The sequence below is a fragment of the Thermobia domestica genome, chromosome 13 (genome assembly GCF_964235325.1).
Source record: "Thermobia domestica chromosome 13, izTheDome1.hap1.1, whole genome shotgun sequence".
Classification (NCBI taxonomy): Eukaryota; Metazoa; Arthropoda; class Insecta; order Zygentoma; family Lepismatidae; genus Thermobia; species Thermobia domestica.
The window spans coordinates 100,975,086-101,000,848 of NC_137466.1; the positions used below are offsets into that span (position 1 = coordinate 100,975,086).

General features: G+C 36.7%; 1 protein-coding gene across 1 annotated transcript in view; it reads left to right on the forward strand.

The window, feature by feature from the left end:
• LOC145668397 (interleukin enhancer-binding factor 2 homolog) overlaps positions 1-25,763 on the forward strand; it is a 66,715-nt gene that overhangs the window by 372 nt on the left and 40,580 nt on the right. The window contains exon 2 of the mRNA XM_081736189.1: positions 7,909-8,103. Coding sequence (XP_081592315.1) covers positions 7,927-8,103 — 177 coding nt within the window. The 5' untranslated portion in view covers positions 7,909-7,926. The remainder of the gene's footprint in view (positions 1-7,908; positions 8,104-25,763) is intronic.

The window sequence follows — 25,763 nt, forward strand, 5'->3', positions numbered from 1 at the left end:
ACTAGGTAAATCATAAAAAGAAGAGTATATAATATTTTTGTTTTAATTTTAAATGAAAGCAAAACGTTAATTCTTACACATCCAGGTCACGGTTTAGCCATACGGCTCAAAAGGCTTGTTGAAAAATTATAATTTCATTATTATTGTCCAAAAGATTTGCATCGGAAGAAAAGATAATATCCCACTTAGCATGGACGAAGCTCAGCAGGGTTATAGTTAAGGAGCCGTACTTCCCATTTAGGGAAGGACGAGAAACGCCATACTTTCAGGCATTATTCATTGACTATCTAGGATGGTAAAAGGTAGGTAATGGACTGAGTTCTTGCCCTTGTACTTAGGGTGTTTAGGTAGTGCAACAGTAAGATGTATCCTCGTGCACGGGAGATGAGAAGTAGCTGTTCTTAACTATTACCCATTCCGCAAAAGCTACCGTGCAACAAATCCAAACCGACCTATGCTAGATGGCTACATGGCTTGTGTATAGCCCGCTGCCCCCCGTTCTTTGTGACCGGAACTGGAAGAAACTTCTTCTACTACTCTGCTAGGGGTCGCGGTAGTTCAGTGGTAGAGCGTTCACCTCTGGTGTTTGGAGTCCCGGGTTCTCCCGTTTCCTCCCACTTTTCATTCCACCATTTCATTCATCTCATTATCACCGTCTCCTTTTGCCTAACCGGCATAATCGTAGGACGTAAAACTCAACAGTTTCATTACTACTCTGCTACTACATACTATTTATATTTATTTTTATAAAAAGGCCTTTATTATAATAAATTTATAATAAATAATCGTTAATTTATAATAAAGAATACAGAGAGCCTTGTAAGAAAGTTATGTTTAAACTACTTATATTGAGAACGGAACCCAACCAACCCCTGCGGGGCTTTTAACCCGTTCTTACTACTATTGCTACTAACTACTAACAACAACAACAACAACTAGAACTACTATTACTTCTTCTACTACTACTAAAGCTTCCTTACCACAAGATTTACATCTTAAATTTTTATAACATGCGATTCTGATTCACTATGATTCGTTAAAAAATCACGGGGGAACGGGCTATACTCAATCCGGCTACATTATGCATAATAAATGCTAACTGAGTTATGGCAGGGTGAAGCTGGTGAGATTGTTCGTTCGTACGGAGCGACAGTGACGGTGGATACGTGCGTAAGGAATGATGCTCAAAACCTGTCGTTTTTTTCAAAAACTTGTAATTGTTTTACACGGCATTTATTCCGAAGTTGGTTCACCGACTGGCTTTCAGGTGTTTATTACAGTGTTTCAAGTGCAACAAAAAGTAAGAAAATTAAAAAATCAGCAATTTTTACTGTAAGTTTGCTGATTTTCTATTTCGTTCCTTTATCTTCCGGGATGGGGTATGGGGGAAAGGTTCACGTACGTCACGTTATTGATGTTTGGTAAACAATAGACAGGAAATAATAAAGCATAAAGTTATAAAATATTAGGTACAAAGTTTTTTTTTTTTTTTTTGTCACTTCCCATTTACCCTAGTACTTCGGTTTCTACACTTCCGTTTTTTTCCAGCAGAAAGTCATGAATGTTTGTTGTTATGGTGTTCTTTTCTTATACAGTTATCCCACATTTTCGCCTTCAAAATGTTCACTCTTTTTCACTATCACAGGGAGACATTTGGTTAGATTTATTAATCCATGACTTTCACATAGTTTCAAAAGGTTTTCTTGATTATCACCGTATTGCTGCACAAACTGTATTACTATTAACACACATCCAGAGCAACGTCTCTATACACCTGCAGCCATGTTCGTTACATTCCCAGAATTCAATCATGCGGTAAGCTTGCGCCAAGTAGTTTCTTCCGCTTGCCAGATAATTCCACATTTATAACCGCTTCAAAAATATCAACTTTCCTTACATATTACAAAGCACACGAAGGCACAAATTATCCATTTCTTCCCGGTAAATTTTGAGATCTCCTACACATGGGCGACCAACTTTGAAATTTAACCCGTTTCACACTACACTGTACGGTTACGTTACACTGTAAATATAAAAAACACCTTTTATGCAGTATGCAGAGATACTGTCTAATGAAATCATCTTTAATAAAGCACGTACATAAGTTTAACCATCGTAAAGCACTTGTAATGATTACAGCTGTGTAACTATTTAATTCTGCCTCCTGCAGAAATTAGTTTCTTGTAAGTGTGTTGCATAGATACTTATTTCTAACTAAATCAACTCTTAGAACTTTCAAGAACCCATTTCAATAGGTGGAGATACGTTTTTTGGTGCATATTCATTTTAGGAGGGTTTAACCGTAATAGGCTTATACATATACAGTGCAATTGATACTACTTGTCACTTGTGACAGCCCGCTGCGTGCACGTGATGCTCAGTGCTGCGTTGCCAGCTTGTGCGTCGGGTATTAAAAATTACGTAAGTAGAACGAATGAATTATTAACATTTACTAAATGTGGAATGCTTATTTAAAAATGCACTTATGAGAGAGACAAACATTTTGTAAATTACATTACCGGTAGTACATTATTAAAGTGCGGTAAATCCAACCATTCCTCGCTCTGACTTTATTTCTATAGGGAACTTTTACTTTCACTGCAGAAAACAGAAATTTCCTTATAGCTGTAGCGAAATTACTAACATCAATGCTGAACCATGTTTATAATTACTGAACTTACGTTTGTGTATCACGTATCACTTGAGTCCTCATTTTGAACTCGTGACACTTGTATTGTGGTAACTTTAAAAGTTTATATATATAGTAGTAAAGAAGAAGGAGAAATGTACTTACGTGTATTGTGTGGTTGGTGATACTCCCAGTGAAGAATCACTGTCACTTTCGGAGCTGGAATTAACAGAGATTTTCATTTCCTCCACACACTGTTCAAAAATTCCCTCTTTCTCCCATTGCTTTCGAATGTTGAACAACATCAGCCCAGTTTTCCGCAGTGACACTATCAATTTCTTCTTTTGTAAGTCTTTCCACTTCTGCCACTGTAAATTTATTTTCCCTCGCGACATATCCTTTTACTTGCGCCCAAATATTTTCTATAGGGTTGAAGTTGGCGTGGTAGGGGAGAAGTCTTATGACCTGGTGATCCTTTTCCCGAACTAATTCGTCGATTCTGTACGAAGGGATTTTGGGCTTGTATAGGGTCACTAGTTCTAGAAGCTCTGCCTTCTTCATGTCCAGGCTCTAACCGCACACTGGTATTCAGCTTTAACCAGTCCAAGACCTCAGAGTTCCGGAACTGAGTTGTTGGAGGCTTGTCAAGCATAACGGAATGGTAATGGACATTGTCCATAATAATGATGGATTTAGGGGATATGTTTTCCAAAAGAGATTCTTGGAACCACTTCGTAAATGTATGGGAGTTCATTTCTTCGTGATAATCACAGGTTTTTTTTTTTTTTTTTTTTTTTTTTTAGATCTGAAAATGAGGAGACAGTTTGGGACAAAACCACGAGATGTGCCAGTATGAAGAACAATTATTCTTCCCCCTTCCCTATTGGTGTGTTCATTGTACTATGCGCAGTGTCATCGGTCCATTCTTTCTCTAATATGTGGCCTACATTGACCCATATCTCATCTAACCTAACAACATTATTATAATCACATTTCTTCATAGCTCTGAGGTACCGACATCGCCAAGCCACGATGTAATTTCTTTCCATCAGCACTGTGCGTTTGGAGAATTTGTTAAATTCCAACCCCAGGTCTATGAGACAGCTTCTACGCGAAAACTTCCGTGGACAAGTTCGCTTCTTTTAAGGTTGGCTTGGAGCTTGCTTAATGTTAGATACTTCTTGCTCATATAATACGCGTAAATGTGGTGACGAAGGGCATTCCGCTGGAATGAATGGAGATTTGTGACATTCTTTTCATAGCAGCGATGTTTTCCTGGAGTTTTAAGCAATACCTGCGATAGTCCTGGCTCGTCCTTTCCTTGTTCTTCCTTCTCCTCAAGTTTCCTTATTTTTTCCTCCTCTTTCCTTATTTTTTCTTTCCAATTCGCGCCACCGTTTTTCTGCTAATTATAAGGGCAGCCGCTGTCCTTTTTGTAACTCGATTTACATCGATAAGGAGACCAACATTTTCTCTTTCCCACTCAAAGTATTCGCGTAGTCTATACAGGCGAGTGAATTCTTCATCGTCCCTGTCTTCGACGAACAGGATTTGCACTTTCTGCCGCTTCATCTATTTCAGAGGATATACACACACAAAGAATAATAATAATAAATAAATAAAGACAATCAGAAATAAATAATGCACTAAACACTAAAGTACCGTATACACGAAACACGAAATTATTCACTGTAAGTGTCAGTTTTATAAAATTAAATGACACAAAAGAGAACTAAAAAGAATGCTCTCAATAACCAGCAGATCCACTACTCAAATTGACATTCGACTCAAACAATGTGCATTTGTTTATATTCAAAACTTGCAACATGCGGAGAGGGTGGAATGTTTACCCCTGCAGAGCGAGGGAAATGAACCACTATAATTGGCTGAACGTGACAGTCCTTGGCTAATTGTTATGACCACGTGCAGGAAGGAGAAAACAGAGGAAAGCAACTGTCACAAGGGACAAGTTGTATCAATTGAATTATAAATACAAATAATAACACCTTAAAAAATTGTTTCCTGCAGATTTACAATATACCGTCGGATTAAAAATATATTTTTTTCTTTTTGTAATCTAAACGATTCCCTAAGACATACCGCCCTCTTGTTTCTTTCGACTTTCCCAAATTGCGTAGAGATTGATAATATATCTGCAAACTGATGTGAGCCCTTCCTGGTATAATTACACGTTCGGACGAATGCCATAAAAACTATTGTGTAAGAACCAGTAACCAACCTGTGCTAGATGCCCACGAAAAAGCACTAGTTACTTAACCGAGTCAGGGTGGGGTTACAGCAGAGGGAAGTGCGTACGTAGCGAACAGGCGCCTCAGCGATGGAGAGTATGCACACACACGAGGATAATGGGGGAAGAACTAAGTTTTTAAAAGAGAATTTTAAGTTCTTTCGGGCAAAAATGTTAAAAATACATTTTTAATTGAACATAACATTGTCGTAATTTACAACAATTTTCTCTTCACTAGTTGATGAAAGCTTCTTCAAAGTTTTTCATTTTAAAGAGTTTGGTTTACCAAAACTTTTTTATATATATTTATCGTGTCTGTTCGTGTGTGTCCGCCAGGGAGACAAAATCGTTCAAGTTTCAATGTGCTTCAACTGAAATTCGCAGTGGGACCACGTGCAGCAAAGGCGCCCTAGCTACTAGACCAGCGTGGATAGAATACACCGAACATTTTGTCAAAGTTACAACCTTTAAATCCTGTAGTGCGAATTATAAACTCAGATATTTATTATATGTAATGTTTTTATATTGCAGAAAAAAATATTACTACTAGTTATTTAGTGGTTCGGAATTTAATATCTCTTTCAGCACCTAGGATCTATGAGACATGTTTAACGTGAAATTAGAACCACATGGACCCTTACGGGGAATCGAACCCGGATGCAAATTGTATTCAAGAACAATAAAAATAATAGAGTTCTTTTGTTGGATAATATAAGTGAAAGCTATGTTGGCCACCATCGATTCCATTCAAAAGTGTCCAATTTACAGAAAATACATGCATTTTGAAGCAATAGCTATTACAGATCATATCACAGGCATTCCTAATTCAATAGCTACTTATTACCTGCTTGCCAGTTTCTATCGTATAAATTATATAAATATGAAACTCCGTCGTGGCGTTAGCGTATGCAACTTGGGCGTGGAGGACCTGGCTTCAGTTTCCGGTAAGAACTCATGTGATTTATATTTCGCGTTAAGCACGTCTCATATAGCCTAGGTATTGAAAGAGAGCTCCAAACCGAGCGAACAAATAGTAAGTATTCTTTATGCAATATAGAAACATTACATATATCTGATCTGTTCATTCGCAGTGTAGTGTGGTCCCGCGTAGCATCGTCGCGAACGCTCTTCCCTTTGGTGCGAACGGCTCCATGTTCGATTCTCATTAGGGACACTTAGTGAAGAGCTGTCTTTAGACCAGCCATTGTGAGTAACGTTTCCTGGGGTCTTCCTTATTCACACCAGGCAAATGCCGGGATGGTACTAAACATAATGGTTCTATGCGGCCTCCTTTCTTCTTCCTCAATTCCCCGGGCAATGTGACCGTAAAGGGACGTTATCCCTCATACGTAATGGCCTAATAAGACCATAGATGCCAAGAACCAAGAAATCTAATTCCTAATTCATTCGCACTGTATGATTTAAATGTAATTTCAACATGCTAATTATCAGCAAATAGTTATGGCATATTCTTTATTCTTCTCTCTTTCTGTCTGTGACATTAGATGCAAATAAGCTCGCAAGTTCCAGCGAAAAGCGGAACATCCATGCCTTCTCACCCCTACTGGCTTTACTTTTGGATTCACAAACACATTCAACTGTTACGGAATTTCGATTACCAAGGAATGTGTACGAGTTGTTATTATTTTACATTGTGCAACATAACTCCGATCATCATTTCTTAGAAATTTCGTGCATGTTTCCGAGGAGAAGAGACTACGAACACATGATAAAAGTATCGTGTTGATCTGTTTTATGTGCTAATAGTGAATTTAAATTTCGAGTATCATTTTTGGCAGTAACCCTTTTGGCCCCAATGCTAACAGAGTATTTCCAAATTGCGCAAAATTTTTGAAAAACCTTGAATCTGAGTTTTAGGCCACCTCAGTCTCGTCTTGAAATACTTACGTATATCATGTCATTTGAATTTTGCCACTCACATATCCCCATCTTCCCATATCGTGATCTATCCCCGAGCCAAAAGAATATAGTTAAAGTTTTCAAGGTTGAAGGGCTAGCTATGAGACAAAAAAGCCTCAAATTTATTAGACTGTTTTGCAACATTGTGCTAAGTTTGAATTTCGGGCTCCTTCCGTCGACATGCCCCTTTACTTATGCGCCATAATAAATACATATAAAGAATCAATCCTAGGCCTAGCCTTGTGCTAAGAATGATTTAGATCGATGATTTTACACTTTAGGGCTCTGTGTTCTCGAAATTTATTATTGCATTTTGTTTTACAGAGCTTCATAAATGTAAAAGGTACTTGGTGTATTCAGAATTTCACTAGATCTTAGAGTAGTCTTAGTACTTACTAAACTACGTACGTAGTATATTTTAATATGGAAAAGTGTCTGATTCTCTCAATAAGCGTCCCAAATCTCGTAAAAAAAAAAAAAAAAATAAAATAAATAAATAAATAAAAAATAAAAATAAAACAGTATGATACAGCTTGGTTGTACTAATAATAAAAAGCCCAAGAACTTTGGCTAGACCCACATGGGCAAACTTTGAACTCTATACTTGTAACCATAAAATATACGTTCCCTACACTGCGCAGAAACACTCCACTCCGCCGCCGGTGTTACACAATCGTCTTTTAAGTGCACTCATCATTTTAACCGTAGTATATCACTTTCAATAGTATGACACTTGTAAACATAAAATACTGGTTTCGTACATTGAGCAGATATGCTCCACCGGTGGAAATTAATATCTTTGACAGTTCTCCTTCATAAGCACCCACTCTTTTAACCGTAAAATGTGAAGACAATAGAGAATACGTTTCTGTTCCAGATCTTTCAAGATTGAATTTACAGTGTTAATATCTCGCGGGCAGGCATAGATGGAGAAACTTCATGGAATTGAGGTCAAGCCCCAGCTTTACTCATCTTCGTAGTATTGAGATTGGTATTTCAGTAGATGGTATGAGGTTTAAAGAAAATGGTCGGTTTCAGATTTTAGCTCATAAGAAAAATGACTTCACATTTATTGTTGCAGTTCTGTATCTATGTCTCATTTCTGTTTCAGGTAAAAGAAATAAAGAAAATGGTTCGAGGACGAGGTGGTCGCGGAGGAGGAGGCGGTGGACTTGGTAGAGGAATGGGACGTCCTGGTCCTTTCAAAGTCAAACCTTTCGTTCCTCGTTTACCGTTCGATTTAGCGTTATGCGAATCTGCTTTCCCACGAGTGAAACCAGCTCCTGATGAAACTGGATTCACCCAGGTAAAGTTACTTTCAAATCTATGTTGAAATAATGTTAATGAAGATTGTAAGCTATTTCGTGCTTTTTGTAATTCCATAGGTCTTTTGGTGGAGAAAAAGATCGTTAATTTAGTTCGTGAATTGCAAATATTGCTCAGACAAAATTATTTTCATTTTCCTTGGTTTGAAGCATTTTCAAATTTTCTAGTATTCATTTTTTTGACTACATTTTTCCGTAGTTCGTAAGAAGCGGGAATCTCATGTAAACTCGTAGATCTCACCTCGTATACCTGCTAAAAACGGTTGTCAATATAATCATGCAAAATACAAAGAGTCTCACAAAGTTTCAGAACCTTTTTAAATAAATATTTTGTTCTGATACATCAGCCTTACGAATCATATTTGCAATGATTTACATGTATAAGGTAACAGTCAGCAGGGTTGGCTGGTTTAAACCAAAAAACGTAAATTGTTCGTAAAAGTGTGTTTGTAAAATTTTGATGAACACACATTTGTGGGTTATCACGTTTCACTCCCGTATATTATTCGTATTATATTCAGACGTTAATTCCCCATTCATTACTCAAAAAGATTGTACTACAAAAGCAACTTTTTTTGATAAGTTTATAAATGTTTGTTTTGTGATTTGTTTGTAGTTGTTATTATTGTTATGTAATTACAATCAAAGAAAAATTCTAAATATTGTTTCGTTTCAATGTTTACTATTGATAAAATACATCGAAATGCTGTACTTTTGTGTGTGTGTGTGTGGGCGGGGGGTCATACAGACCCCACGAGAGGCATTTAGTGAAATGAGACGTATCTTTGGTATCTATTTATGTATAAATGAGTCTGAGCCAAAGTGGACTCAAGTAATTCGTATCTTTATTCACTTTTCTTACTGATATGCAAATTAAGTCGTTGTATTTCTTTAATTTGGACCAATAAAAGTCGTTGTTAACTAAATTGAACTAAATTAGTTCTTCTGTACTCCATAGTACTTTGAAATTGTCCATATGTAATTTTGTATAGTGGTTTTACTTGTGCAACTGTTTATCTTTTTGTCCTTCTGAAATGACTCTTGACAGTTATATTAAGAAGCATGTAAAGATTAGTACAATGTATTTTTATCAGGATTCCTTCGTGAGTGAGTCGGCAGACGTATCGCATTTGTTGCCAATTAGTCCTGGTTCCGAGTTCAAATGAGGACAATTTCTCTCGGATGTAAGCCGAGAAGCGGTTTTTATTCCGCTTTAAGCTTATGTAACCCCTTCCAGCATAACTCGGTTGTTGCATAAAAACATCAAGGCGAAACAGACTTATTTCTGTCCATATATAATATGAATATATAGAGCAAATTATTTAAACCAAAAAAATCCGTTTTTTTGGTTTTTTCAATAAAAACCATGGTTTTTGCCAACCCTGACAGTCAGTCAATTGTTAGTGCCATAATTAAAAAGTTGTAGTTTTCAGGGAATATCTTAGTAACTAGCAATTCTATTAATATTAAATGTGGACATACAAGGTGTGATGAATGCCTACATAAGATAAAACACGGGACCACAAGATGTAGATTATCCTATGTATCTACAAGAAGTGGTCTTTAACACGCGTCTAAATGCAAAACTGTATCAGAAGTGTAATCTTACAAAGATTCTATTTCGGACGAACCATCTATAAGTTTCACTTCTGGTTGAGGAAAATTATCTTCAAACCCAGCAGGAATTGCTGCAGTCAATGAATGCAGGCCTATCCTAACAGTTTCCGAAAGAACATTGCGAAGGGAGTTTTATGCTATAGACATTTGAATCGTGTACCATGAAAGAGGATCTTTGCTGCAGTGCATAAAGCTGCACGTTTCCAACGGGCTTAAAAACATAGACAATAGATTGTAGCGAACTGAAACATCTAGTGTAGTCAGATGAGTCGCATTTTTTTTTCTTCTGTATTCCAATGATGCAAAGTGTTCGGTGCACCGAAAGCTAAATGAAACATTTCGCCCACAGCGTGTGTGGACGGTGTGGTTCAAGCTGGAATAGGTTGTGTGATGATCTGGTGTGTTTTTCATATTATGATTGGTCCCTCTCCTATTGGTGACCGTAAACATGAATCACCACTTTTAATGGAACATTCTCAGAGACCAAGAGTTGCTGATTTAAATCAAGTTCAAATTCGTAGCCAAGGAAGTCATGGTGTAACAAGGAAATGGTGACGTAAGGGCATAATATAACCCTTTATAACTCGGGAACGAGGCAAGGGGAAGAATCGTCTTGAGAACAAGAGAAATACCGTTTAATAAATCTCTTCTTAAAGATAATATTTTCGTCTCAATAATAATTTTCTTTGTTCGTGTATTAATACCACCGTCACTGCTGTGGGTTCTATTAGCTCCACTAAAAGAAAGACATTTTCAAATCATAACACTTATAAGGTGTTTGGAATTCTAACAGTACACGTAAGACTAAATGCTTCACCAGATATGGATACAACCGTCTTGTGAATCATTAACGTAAATATTTATTCTTGTCTTCTCACTAAACACTTTGCGCCAATATTACTAGTCCAACCTTTGTAGCCATTGGCCTACTCTATACGTTTTTTGGTTTCTTTGCTCTGTGTGAAATCAAATCCGTGGATTTCAACCTGTTTCCTACTGTGTGTGTGAACAGATATTAACAACTGATATTGCTAGACAACTTGCTGCGAGATCTGTTCTGTGCAAAACACTGCTCTGTTTGGAAAATGATTTCATGCTACGACTGCATCTGTTTCGAATCTTGTCCAATCTTTCAAGACTACAGTATTATATACTGTTCTTGTCGTCTTAGACGGCTTTCTTAGCCCAATAGTTCGCCGGACTTAAATCCAGTCGAAAATGTATAGGATGGTTTGAAGGACAAGGTTTTTGGTTCAAACCAGTTTTTTTTTTTTTGTTTTGTTTTGTTTTGTTTTGTTTGTTTTATTTTGTTTTGTTTTGTTTTGTTTAAATAATTTGCTCTATGTATTAATATCGCATATGAAAAGAAATAAGTTTGTTTCGCCTTGGTGTTACTATGCAAGAACTGGGATATGCTGGAAGGAATCACATAAACTTAAAGCGGAATCCAAACCGCTTCTCGGCTTACATCCGAGAGAAATTGTCCTCCATTTAAACTCGAAACCGGGACTAATTGGCAACAAATGCGATACGTCTGCCGACTCACTCACGAAGGACACCTGATAAAAATACGTTGTACTGATCTTTACATACTTGTTAATATAATTGTCAAGAGTCATTTCAGAAAGACAAAGGGTGATATCAATAAAAATAAGTAACTACTCCTGAGAAATCCTGCTTGAGAATCGGAGTAACTACACATGGAGTAATCTCCTCCCTCAATTTCGTATCAATAAAAAGCCACTACTCAGGTCTAGTCTGCTCCAGATTTATGAACGTTTACTCGCGCTTCCTCTGCACGTAGCACATAGTCGTTGTTATCAATAAAAAATGTGGTTACTCATTTCTCCCATCTGTTGTCGGTCATTTCGTTGTGGGTAACCTATGGCGCAGTATCCTAAACGCCATGGAAGGGACAAGTAGCAACGACAGTTTCAATCAAAGTGCATTTGTGGATATAAAAGAGTTTCCAGTGTACTTTCAAAGTCACAGTTACCAGAAAGTAAACGAAGGAAAGCCGAAGCTTTGAAGGCAATTACAGTGAAATGCAACGAAATATCAAATACATCTACGACTGAGACACAAATCCAAAAGAGAATCTCTAATATTCGAGCGAGAATAAAATAAAAAGAAAAAAAATAGGAAACAAGAAAGTTCGAATCCAGCAATATCAAGATTAACACAACAAGCGCATATCACGTGTTGTTCAAGGTCCTTGTAGATTGTTTGGCTTTAAGAACGAAATCAGACACTTAGCCCCTTTGTTTCCTTTTTTAAAAAGTCCAGCCAGCCACATCATAAAGCACATCCATCCGATTGCGTTTTCCACACCATACGTGTCCCGTTTCGCCTTGGCATAAAAAAATACATTCTCACGTATATATCCTTCCTATGAACGTTGAGTTGAATTGATTTTGAGTTTAACGTCCTTTTCAGTAGCGAAGCTATATGAGACGGGACCCACTGATTAACGTGGAATCCGAACCACATGAGCTCCCGCCGGGAATCGAACGCGGGTCTCATGCCAAAAGCATGTACGCTAAGCGCTTAGCCACGAAGGAGTTCTTCCTATTAGCGTATTCATTCCCAAAGTACTGGGTTTCTTTATTGCCACGTGTGTATAGTCAAGTGCTCCGATAGCACCCGGTTCTTGCCACTCTGCCTTTGCTATTTGCATATTACGCGCACTTCCGGAAACAATCAATTTTCAGATATCGCAATAATCGCATCCATTACACTTGTAGTAGTCATAGACACATTACTTTGAGCTACACCAGAATCCCCTGACATTCCGACCTGGAGTCCCGGATCACTCACGTACATCTTTTCCTCATTACGTAGTGTACCACCTCAAATTTAGGTTGATTCTCCTAAAAAATGTTGTGCTAATCACTCTACATTTTCTTTCATGAACCTATAATGTTTTTGCAACATTTCTATGCAGTTTATAAGGTTTTCTATGTAACAAAACAATCATATACTCTGCCATATTTAACACGGAGTCACCTATGTAGCTTGCTCCATAAATTTGGAGAAATCACTAGCATCACAGAGGAGTCTTTGATTTTTATTGATATCAAACGCGGAGTAGTTACTCGGCTTGAGAATAGAGGAGTGGTTACTTCAAAAGCGCGGGGCTTCTCCGAGGTCAGCCGAGACGAGTAGTAAGTACTCAGTTCTCTTTTTATTGATACCAATGCGAGTAACTACTACAAAATTGGGAATAATGAGTAACTTTTCCGTTTTATTGACATCACCCAAAAAGATAAACAACTGCACAAGTGAAACCATTATAGAGAATTACATATGAACAATTTTAAAATACTGCAGAGCACAGAAGAACTAATTAGGTCTGAGTTAGTTCACTACGACTTTTATTAGTCCAAGTTAAAGAAATACAATGACTTACTTTGCATATCAGTAAGAAAAGTGAATAAAGATACGAGTCCACTTTGGCTCTGACCCATTTATACATAAATAGATACCGAAGATACTTCTGATTTCAATAAATGCCTCTCGTGGGGTTTATATGACCCCCCTCCCAAAAAAGTACGGTTTATCAATAGTAAACATTATTAAAACGAAACAATATTTAGAATTTTCTTTTGATTGCAATTGCATAACAATAACAAGAAACTATAAAAAAATCACAAAAGAATATAAAAAATTCCCCATTCATATAAAAAACTTACAAAAAAAGTTACTTTTGTAGAGTAATCTCTTTGATTAATGAATGGGGAATTTAGGTCTGAATATACGAATAATATACGGGAGTGAAACGTGATAACCCACAAATGTGTGTTCAAGATTTTACGAATAGTTATACTTTTACGAACATTTTTCGTTTTTTTGGTTTAAACCAGTTGTTTTTTTGGAAAAAAGAAAAAAAACAGCTGGTTTAAACCAGCCGACGAAACAACTCGTTGTCGTCATATGGAATCTTACTATGTTAAGAGCCCGTTCATTTGCACCAAACGAAGTAGAATATTTTTTTTTAAGAAGATAAAGACACTTTTTGGAAGCTCTTATGTTAGGTTTTGTTTTTTTCGGTGACTTTGTGCATATATCTGTTAGTTTACACGTTATTGTAGTTCAATACAAAATTTGCGTTCACGAAAGTAATTTGTGGCACCTATTTTTTTTTTATTATTATTATACAAAGAGCAAATATATAATTTATTTATCTTTAGATATAATTTTACATTTATTTCCAATGTTGATTCATTCACAAGTTATAAAAGTTTGAAGATTTATAGGTAGTTTGACGCGGCCACCATGTTGATACCGCCAGTACTAGTAATAATTTTCCTCCACACAGCGACCTTACAGAAAAGTGCTGTTAACTACTGGATTAAGGCACCTCTGCCAAGACTTCGCTCTTTTTGTCCTCCAATAATTGATCTCTCTTCAAACACAGTCTCACTTCGTGAAAGGCAACTTCTCCCCGAGTCATCGTGTCCAGAGGTCTTGTTCTCCCAAGTTCACTGTCCTTCTGGTAATAAGGAAGGAAGATATTGTGCATCTGGAAGCAACTATATGTACACGTCTTAAGTGCGGGGAGTCTCTAGTTCGATCCCTGCTCGCGCCAAGTGGACTTTGACTATAACGAAGGAAGATACTGTGCATCAGTAAGCAACTACATATACACGTCTTAAGTGCGTGGAGTCTCTGGTTCGATCCCTGATCGCGCCAAGTGGACTTCGTAGTGGACAAACATCGTGTGCGTGGGCTTTCTCTGGATTCTCCCATTTCCTTCCACATTATTCATTCCACCATTTCTTATCACCATCTCCTTTACGCTAGCTGGCATAAGTGTGGGACATAAAACTGAAATATTTCAATTTACGTGTCTTAGCAAAGCGTTAGCAAGGAGTTAGTTTGAGTTGCCGTTAGTTACAAAACTTAAGAGATGACTTTACAAATTTTGTACATTTTTCATTGTCTCGACCGTAACTATTGACTGGGTGTGTTTTCAAAATCATATAATCTTGAAATAACGGGGATTAAACGCCTTCATCCTTCACAATACTGTACATCGTTACTTGCAAGATCACAGAAAAATAGATCTAATAATGTACTTTTTTGATACTGCATATCGTACTTATTTTATTTGAATGAAACAGTTTTCATACAATTATCAATAGTGAACACAGTAAAACAACTAATAAGTCGCTATTTCACAAGCGTGTCAACTCAGCATTGGTAACCAAAAGACGATTAAACATACCATGATTATTCAATATATATATATATATATATATATATATATATATATATATAATGCTCGAACTTTCAACAGATTTACACGTTTCGTGGCCCTGCATACTCAAAAAGTGATTTTTTTTTTGTTTCTGTTTCGATGTATGTACACTTGGCAAGACGCCATACCGTCCAGTGTATTCGAACCAAGATTTTCCGGAGTTCTAATTTCAAATTTTCTCCCCACACACCTTAAAAACAAAGGGTTTACTGGAGAATGAAAAGTAAAAAAATTCTTTTCAGACGATTTTCTCAAAGACGACTCTTTCAATTTTGTTCATATTTAAATAACGTTTCATTAATTTCCCTACAATATGATGTAAATCACTTCTCTTTATAAAAACCAGAAAAGGTTGTTTACTCTTCGGAATGAGTTCTTTTCAAACCTTTATGTTTTTCGAAAATGACTCATTCGATTTTACTTACAAATAAACGTTTAATTCACATCCTTACAACATGATGTAAATAATTTCTCATTAAAGTCTGTGCAGCGGATAGTTTAGTCTTGGGTGTGAGTTTCTTCGGACGATTCGAAAACGACTCATGTGATTTTGTTCGTATTTCATATATTAATGTTTCATTAACATCCCCATAATGTAGCATAAGTCATTTCTTATTTAAAAATTCAGAAGTAGTAGTTTAGTTTTGGAAATGAGTTCTTTTGGGAACTATTTTCTCAAAATAATTAATTCGATATAGTTCATATTTCAGAAATAAATGTTCCATTGACATTCTTGCAATATGGCACAAGTCATTTCTCGCTAAAAATCCACAACAGGTAGTGTACTTTTGAGGTGACTTTTTTGGGGGGTGGAGGGTAAACAACTCTGAAACTGTTGATTCTTTTAATATTTCTCTAATATTGCTACTTTGGTATAAGAGAAAAATAGAGTGAGCTGTTTTTGAAAAACATCGTCCGAAGAAACTTACAGCCAAGAGTAAACTACTTGTTTTGGAATGCAAGTTTTCCGAAATCGCCTATTTTTATTTTGTTCATATTTCGTAAGTAAATGTTTCCGTAATCACAACATGACATCTTTCAGTTTAAGATATGGGAGTAAGGAAGTTTAGTGGAGTGGCCCGTACCCTTTATTTTTATTCTGTTTCGTATAACCTTGTGCAGGGTAATCTAGAAGCCATTCAAAGATATTCTCTAAAGACTGGAGTTGTTATTAAAGTTTCATCAAACCAAACCTTGCGAACAGCAAACTTTGTATGATTAAATAGGAACATGTCTTATACTTAAAAGCAAATCGACAATCTCATTTTTAGATGTGTTCTGAGGCTTTTTTGTCATTATTTTTGCGGAAAGATATGTCAAAGGGTGGCGTTTGTTTTCATTCAACTACCATTCAGCAGTTGTTACCGGTCTACAACTTAATGGATTTCTGTTCGTTACGGGCATGACAGTAGTTACTGAAAATTATCTCTGTGTATATCATGTAAATGTTACTGGTAATAATAATTGGGTTTAACTTTTCTTGCTGTGGAAGGAGGTATTTTTGTTCATGTTTAAAAGACAAAACATCGTACTTTCCATCCTTGTACTGACAGTCCCCGATTTACGTAAATTCGTACTTACATAAGAAAGTTCTGATATAAAAAGTACTAGCTGAACCTGCGCTCTCTACACAGCGCATCATTCGCATATGAGCATAAATCTCCTTCTCATTCCTCACAACATATGTACATGTCCCTTTACAGACACAAGTAAAAGACGTCTTGATTTTAAAAAAATCGGCAAGGGGTATCATAAAGGGGAGATTTTTTCGATTATTTTTTCTCAATACCTCGCACCGTTTGCAAGATTTGAGCCTACTTCCGGTTGGAGTTTCTAATTCATGTATGACCAGTGTTTTATTTCTTCTTGCATGCAGTATGTAATAAGCTAATACATTATATATACAATTAATTATAATGTCAGTTATATATGGTGTTCATTGGGCAAAACACTCAAAAAATAAAGATTTATCTGAAGACTCGAGAAATGGTTATCCTTCCTTTTTCACTATTATTTGGCCATGGAACAAACGCCTGAGACATATACAACCCCAATATACAACATTGTGGTGTTGAAATGTATAACACATAGGATATGATGCTTTAGTTTTTTTTTTAATTTCAACGCTTCCTGCGTACCCTAAAAAAATGTAATAAAGAAATAATTGCAATGTTTTTTTTTTTTTTTTTTTTTAATATTCAATTAGAACTGGACAATCTACGCAAAATTTCCAATCGATCAGTGAAAACGTCATCTTCCTAGAGCCTGTAGTTTCCGAGATCTCATTGTCATAAGGATTGATCACAAACATATAAACATAGTTTAAAAGAACTCGGAAGATGGAAGCACAACTCACATGCATTGATTTTAGAGAAGGCTTATTAAAATACAAAGGCTTTGAACAATAATTTTATATCATAAACTTTATGAAAAAGATATAGTTAACTAATTTAGACTATTTAAAGTACAAATACTTAAAATGTTTGTCTCTGTTAAACGTGAAATCACGCATAACCGTAAATGAAAGATTTGACAGCCGAAGTTATAGGTTGGAGCTCAGGCGCTTTTAATTACTATTGTGGCATTTTAATAGATAGATTGAACAGTGATAAATACGTAGTTTTTTTTTCTTTACCATCGGCGTTGTAATAATATCTATACCCTTATTTATAAAGCATATTACGTAATCAAATTTTTGCATTGCGCTGTTATTAAACAATACTTTTTCGTATTTTTTCGTACGTGTGTGCTACAGAATCTTAGGTTATGGCAAAAATTTGACTTAAGTATAGAACCCTGGAACGATGTATTTACATAAGTCAATGAATCTCTCTCATAAATTATAGCAAACTTTCTTGCCCCTTCTTCAGTGTAACTTCATCTTCGTGCCAAGGCACGGTACACTATTTGATTAAAAAGGAAAACGTCGTAGCCGGTGTGACTGTGTTTCTAGTGTAAACGCAGGTAGTTCAATGAATGCTATTATTCGGTCCAAAGTTTGTCGTCGTCAGGATTTTTCAATTTCCTTCTACTTTTCTGCGCTACTTGTACAAGACAAATTGATCACTGACCAGCAAGGAATTGCCAATGAAATGGGACATGCAGCACTTTCTAGTTCTACTCATTATTTGTCTGAGTTCGTGCAACTTAAAACACAAGTAAAATGTATATCCTCAAAATTTACGTCACCAAATAACTTGCCTTTTACTGCTGCTGAACTTACCACTGCTCTCACTAACACCAAAGACATCACTTCTGGGCCAGACTACAGACTGGTATGCTTCGCAATCTTCCTGTCGCTGGCGAACATCTTTTAGACCTCTAAAATCGTATCTATTGAAGGATCCTTTCCTGCAGTGGAGCCCGCATTCTCCTTGCCCGAAAGCATAGGAAATCGGCCATCTCCAGCTCCAGTTATAGACCAATAGTCTTAACCATTGCATGTGCAAGTTAGTGGAAATGGTGATAATTGCATGCTTAGTGTGGTATTTGGAAAGTAACTCCTTGCTTTCCAGTTCCCAATGTTGTTTCCTGAACTTCCGTCCCACTACTAATTATCTTGTTCATCTTGAACATGCAACCCAGGATGCTTTTCGCCGCCGCCAACATCTGATTGTCATGTTTTTTGATTTTCTAGAAGCTTATGACATCACTTGGCAAAGTCAGCTAATTCTTTGGGGAGGACGAGATCATAGAGCTCCTTCCTACAACTGTTCCTTGGAGATTGGTACTTTCAGTTAAACTAGGATCCACATCCTTCGACCCTTGGTTCGAAGAAAATGTTGATCATATTTGCGGAGACTATGTTGATCGCATTTCCGGTAGCTTCTGCTCGTAGACTAGCCTCAGTACTCAGGATCAGTGGTAGTATTGGGAGTTGATTTTGTAGTTCTTCGCCCTAAGAATCTTCAGTTTGCATCGATGACAGTAGCTGGCAACCACTATGGACCCTTTCGGAAAAGCTTTTTTTTTACACGCTTAGACCCAATTTGTAAAGCGCTTCGCACCTTTGTTTCTGTACATGATTGCTCTTGGTCAAAAGGGTTACCCGTGCTTCATTCAATGTAATGATACACCTTTGGTTTGTCAGATTACACTGGTACAGCTTCCAAATGTTACACTTGCGTTTCCATCGGTGGACGGTACGGTGATGAATAGTCCTTGTTACAAGATGCAGTTGACAGTTCCCAAAGACACATTTAGATGATTCGCTATTTGTCTGTGTCGTGGACTTCTCTTACATGGCATTCTGCAAAGCTTCGCTTACGTGGTGATTGGCTTATGTGCACGGCCTTGTTCTCGTCCCGTTTATTGGAAAACCGTATGCTGGAACCAATTTCAGTGTAATTAAATTAAACAAAATGATAAACGCATGCATGCCTACTATCACACTTTATTCATGAACACTTACATTAGCTATTTAAGGATAGCATTTATTGGAGAATTATTAAAATCAATTAGTTTTGACTACACTAGCAGCTCATTTTCACTTAAAGCAAATTCATCTTTTTGTTTTGCGAAGAAATCAACAGCTTCTTAAGATTTTCAAACGAAAATCTTCTGTCAGAAAGGATATGCGTTAGGTGTAAAAATGATTTTCCACATCTGTAGATTACGGATGACCGGAACCGGATCCTGAAATTTCTGGATCTCGGATAATAATAGATCTGGGTACTCGATTTTCGGTTTTAAAACCGGTACTCGATTCTCACTGGATTCGAAACCAGGTAATCCGGATCCAAAATTTATTGGCCATTAAGTTTCTGGTTATTTTCTTAAGAGTTGTCCACGTCTCTAGTCTTCCAGAAAAATATCTTTGTAGTTTAGTTGAAGAATGTAGGTACTGCTAAAATCGTTAAATCGTTTCAAGTGTTATGGGCTCTAGGGGGAAAATATCATTGTATCTTGACAACTGGTTCACCCGTAAAAAAAGCTCTGTGTATTGTAAATATAACTTATACGAAAACGGAACGGATAACAAGTATTCAGTATCGTAATAAACCAACTGAACAAAAGAAACGATACTTTGTCTTTATTAAGTGCCTTCATGGTACTACAAACTCGAAGAGCTAGGCCGCCTAGAGTGGTTGATGCTAGGGTAGCCCATCGGGTCTGATTTCCGCATATTCTTGGTTTCATGACCAAATGAATTCATATGTGGACGTTTTTTTTTTTTTTTTTTTTTTTTTTTTTTTTTTTTTTTTTTTAATTTACTGAAAAGGGATTAAGAAAAGCTGTTGTAAAGCCAAAACTAAAAAAAGCAACACGCGAAATTTTAACAGTAAAAATCAGTTAATTACGTATTCTTGATTGTTCGTGTAAGAACAGTCAGAAATTGAATGCATGGTTTACTTTACACTCAGTTTTTAAATTTGACGCTTTTAAATTTTGGGGTTTGTGCGCTTTTTCCTTCCGAGAGCAATGACAGTTTTATTCACGTTAATTTTACGTGGTGGCCCCTTACAAAGTCTAAATTCAAAGAGATTTCCTTGCACTTCATTATTGAGCTGGAACAAAAGGAGGCTTCTGTGTGGAAAACTCCGGTTCAGTACGAAGAATAATGACAGAAGAAAAAGAAAGCTATAAGGCAGTTTCTGGAAGAAAAGTAATGAAATAGAAATGCCATAAACGACCTCACTGCGTATTTCTCTCCTCATAGGATTACGGCAGAGCACTCCACTCAAACAGCAATGGTACCAAAAATCGTAGTCAATGCAAATGATAATATTCTTTTAAGCAGATCTTACTTTGTAATGTCAGATTTAGCGAAAGAAAAATACTGTAAGTTAAACCAGGTACATTTTCAAATTTCTATTTCTTCTTAAGAATTAAGACACCTTTCACGATATCCAGCACTTGGTTTCACATACCCTACTCTCGGATTCGAATTCGGGTATCCGAAATTTTCTGGACATCCCTCCTACAAATGTCATTGGAGATACCGGAAAAGAGTAATTTGCGAGGATTAATATCAGACTCAACGGTAACATCACCTTCATAACACATGCGAGGGGGGGGGGGCTCAGTGGTAGAGCGCTTACCTCTAGTGCGTAGGTTTCTGGATCGATCACCGGTCGAGTAAGTATGGTGGACAACATCGTGTCCGTGGATTTTCTCGGGGTACTCTTGTTTCCTCCCACTTTCATTCTCCGATTCAATCATCATCCACTTGCCTTAATCATCTGTCTTCCATAGCCTAAAAGGCATAACCTTGGGGCGTTAAACTGAAAGGTTTACTTTCATTTCATTTACCTTCCGCAACACTAGCAGCGTTCTTCAGTTTTTCAAATCTGGATTAGCTCTTACAACAAACACATTTTTGGCAACTATGCGCGTCATTGTCGCTAGGTGTAACACTTAAGTCATTAACAACATCAATGAAGATTATCAGAGAATTAGTCAAAGTTCTGTTCTTCAGGTTGGTAATAACGTCTGGCAACCCAACAAAATGTGTAGCAGTGAAAGGTAGATCCTTTTTCAAGAAACCCCTCTTCATATCCTTTTCCAAGAAACTCCTCTTCAGTAAACTTTGAAGACGCATCATGTTTATCAAGAATAATGGATTCTTTCGAGTGATTCGGAGTTGTTAACGTCATAGATAGCAGCTCTAATCCATTTCCCCGCCCACATCTCTCCAAGACGGTGTAGGGTAGGAGTGGAAGTTTAGAGCCCATCTCACGAAGAACCCTGGTTTGCGAAAGGGCTTTAAGAAATGTCTTTTTTACATTTACACAAGAAGAGCAAACGTTAGGAAAGTGAGAACGCACTTCATCCTTCAGGGGCAACCTGTAACAAGTAGAACAGACGAAAACATCGCCCAAGTTCGTCAAATTGTGCATGCAGATCGGCGACTGACTGCGATTCATAGCAAACTAAGTGAACATTGATAGAAAAACTGTGCAGAAATTTTTAACTAAAGACCTTAGCATGCTCAAAGTGTATGCCAAAATGGTCCAAATGACCTCACCGATGAACAGTTGCAAAGAAGAGTAGAAATGTGCACAGATCTGTTAGAGACGCAAAACGAAATTTTGGTCCGAGTAATCACAGGTGATGAAACCTGAGTCTTCGCGAATGACCCTGAAACAAAGTGACAAAGTTCCCAGTGGAAGATATCTAACTCCCCATGACTGTCAAAATTCCGCCAATGAAAATCAAATCAAAACGATGTTGATAACATTTTTTTTTTTATATTCGCTTAGCCGTACACCATGCGTTTGTACAGCGAAGTCAAACAGTCAACCAAGTGTGCTATTTGGGAATCGGCAAAAATTGCGTGAGAAGGTGAGACGCAAACGACCAGACCTTTTCGCGAGAAACTCATGGCTTCTCCATCATGACAATGCATCTGCCCACATGGTACTGTTTATACGGAAATTTTTGACCAGAAAACAAATAACTTCGGTAGACCATATGCTATACTTACTTGATCTCGCTCCCAGTGACTTTTCTTTACCCAAGGATTAGAACAGCGTTAAAAGGAAGTAATTTTGATGACTTTAAGGCTAATAGAGCAGCGCGCTGGAGGCTATGAAAGGTGGAGTAGGCGCTAATATCAGTGTATTGTTTCCCAAGGGGAGTATTTCAAAGGTGATCACACCAGTAGGTAGCAATAAGGCATGTAGCACATTTCATGGAACGATTTTACGAACTTACTTCTCAGACCTCGTATGTTTTGAAATGACAAACGTTTCAAATTTTAGAAATCATGTATAAAATAACCTCAGTTCTTCTAAAAATAAAATGTTGACTCGGCGAGATACACGTAGCAAGACCGCCACTGGTTGCCTCATATGATATCATCGGGTAGCTATAGATACACAATTTGTTGTATGTGATCTAAAGGCTAACGCGAGGTCTCTGATCAGTACAATGCTATGGCAGTCAGTTATCTTCTGGCATTTAGGACCAAATAACTATTATCGACTTGGGCTGCGATACATAGGGCTCCTTTTACATATGCTGTCGTTAATATTAGTACACCGTCAGTAACATTTCATTAATTAACTGTTTTCATTTTGATTATTCCACATGGCGTACTCCAGAGAGCGATCGCTTCGCCAGTGTGGATAAAACTAACGTCACATATATCAGTAGTACCAGGCCATATTATCATAGAAATATCATCTCCAACCCGCACTGTTTCTAGTTATCTTTGAATCTCGCTAGATAAAACTATATAAGGTGGACCATTTATCTTGAAACGTCATTGATCTAAAGCTTAAAAAACGCTGAAATTATGAATCATGCAAATGTCAAGAGGTCATTATTTAATATTTTCCGCTATACATCAGATTAATAATGTTGCCAACCCAATAAAAGGTTGTGTGTTCTCAAATGGCTTTACGTCAAGTTATTACGTATTTTAAGTATGCATATTAAACAAAAACTTAAAGTACTGCATTTATTATTTATTGTTACAAACTAAAGACGCTACAGTATCACAAACATCCAAATTTGTAGGCCTCTGATAGTAAGGACGGACATGGCAATGCACATCCAAAATACCTTAGTGTCAAAAACCATAATCATGATATGACATATTTCGAATAAATAGGAACAAAGTCGTGAGGGATTGGAAATTTTACTTTTTGAAAACGTGTAAGGAAGTATCACATCCAGTCACGTAGATGGTTTTCGATAGACATCAAGATCATAATGCTGTTTACTTTATTTTCATATTTCAAACTGTTCCAGAGATTTGAAAAACGTGGGTAGAGATTGCAAACTTCTTAAAATTACTTAACCTTTAGAGTACCAAGCCTAAAATGTTACGTAAAGTACTAAGCTTGGGTCATTTTGACCCAGGCGTGTTTTTTGTTAAAATATATATCAAGTTTGATTTAGGGAATTAAAATTTCCATAAGGGCAATATAACTGATCGTTCTTTATATTACAGTAAATTTTATACGCAGTATACACTGTCAGTGGCGGCTTGTGACACTTTCAAACAATACCTGAGTTATAGTACTGTAACATTAGAAATTTATACATAGAAATACCTGTCTTTGTTAGGAGTAATTCCTGTCACACATGATATTTTGATAACACCTGACAGTCCTTTCAGAGCAGTTCGCTGGTGCAATGTGCTTTGCATACAAACTTGTGGCAGATTGCACACTTTTGAGGGGTGAAGAATCACGTGGCTTGCTAAAAATAAAACCAGATATTGTAGGGAACTGAACAACAATGTAGCAGTTGCTGAGAAAGAAATGTACAGCGATAAGTGTGGAGAAGGAAAGGGTGAGAAAAAAGAGTTTGCTAAAATAAAACATTCTATTACTCTCACCCCAACCAAAGCTCTGTAGAACGGGGAAGTGATTGTTGCAGATAAAAGAAAAATGCCGTTTCAATCAGCAAAATAATAATAATAATAACAAAATATGTTAATTTTGTGCCGTGCTGCCACGAAGTACCAAAACTGGGCCAAATTGACCTAACTACACTTTCTGCCATATTTTTGGGTATTTTATGTTTATTTTATACATGAATTCCACAGAAATGGGTTCTAAAATTTAAAATGATTGTTAGTGGAGGAATACCTAAAATATTAGCTCGCTACGGCTCTTTGAAATTATAGCATTTCTTTATAAAAGTTCATCTGGGTCAAATTGACCCAGTCTTGGTACTCGGAGGGTTAATTGTAAGAATTTATAAATAATTTCAGCTACCAAAAATTGTTGCTGCCATGTTACACAAGCAAAGAAAGGCAACAATTATAACAAAAATATCCACAAATACGTCATTTTAAACAGTATAGCAATCTTTATCCATGTTTTCATATTTGGAACGGTTTGAGATGTCATATTGGTATAAACGAATCATGGTGATATTTACATCTTTTGAAAACCAACTATGTTATTAGATCTGATACTTATCGAAGCACTTTTTCGAAATTAAATCATTTGAAAGAAGTTAGGTTTTCTATTCCTTGTTCTTATTTCATTCGAAATACGTCAAATCATGATCATAGTATTTGATACTAAATTATTTTGGATATGATTGTCCCGTTCGTCTCATTTTCGTTATTACTACTGTAGAGGCCTCCAAAATTTGGATTTTCAGGATATTGAAACTTCCTTTGCAACACTGAATAAAAATTGGATAGGTTACAAGGTCGTTTCAAGATATGTTGTTCTCTCTGTACATGCAGTGATGATGTAGAGAAGTACTGAATGGTTAAGAGTATTGCCCGCCTGTTTTTCCCCGTCCGTTTTTACATTAAAAAAAAAAATACTGTACGAACTACTACATAATTGAAACTTGTTTTCTTTTAATTTCGTATTTACCAATAATTGTTTTTGAAAACTAGTGTTTGTGAGGCTGTCCCTAGGAGCATTTCGTTCCCAGAGTGTAAGATATAATTATTTTGAAGATCTATTTCTTGATAGTGGTGAAAAGATAGAAATATTATCGATATTATATTCGATTATCGATAAAGGGTCAATCCATACGAAGTGGTCCAGAAATGGTTGCTCGACCATCTCCGAAAATTATAAAACTTTGAGTGAGACGAACCTTATGTATGAGAAGGTTAATAACACCATTCACGTTGTACGTACAAGTGTTCCTGAATGGTGGTCATCTTTGTTGTCGGTGGAGTGTCATTTTTTGCATTTGCAAGCGTTTACGAAAACTACAGTTGCTTAGGACGTACGTATCAAACAAAAACGAATGTTTAGAGGAAAGACTGAGATACACGGAGGACTTACACTCTTGCTTCAGGTTCAGGTTCAGGTTCAAGGTATTTTCCTTCCTTCTCTT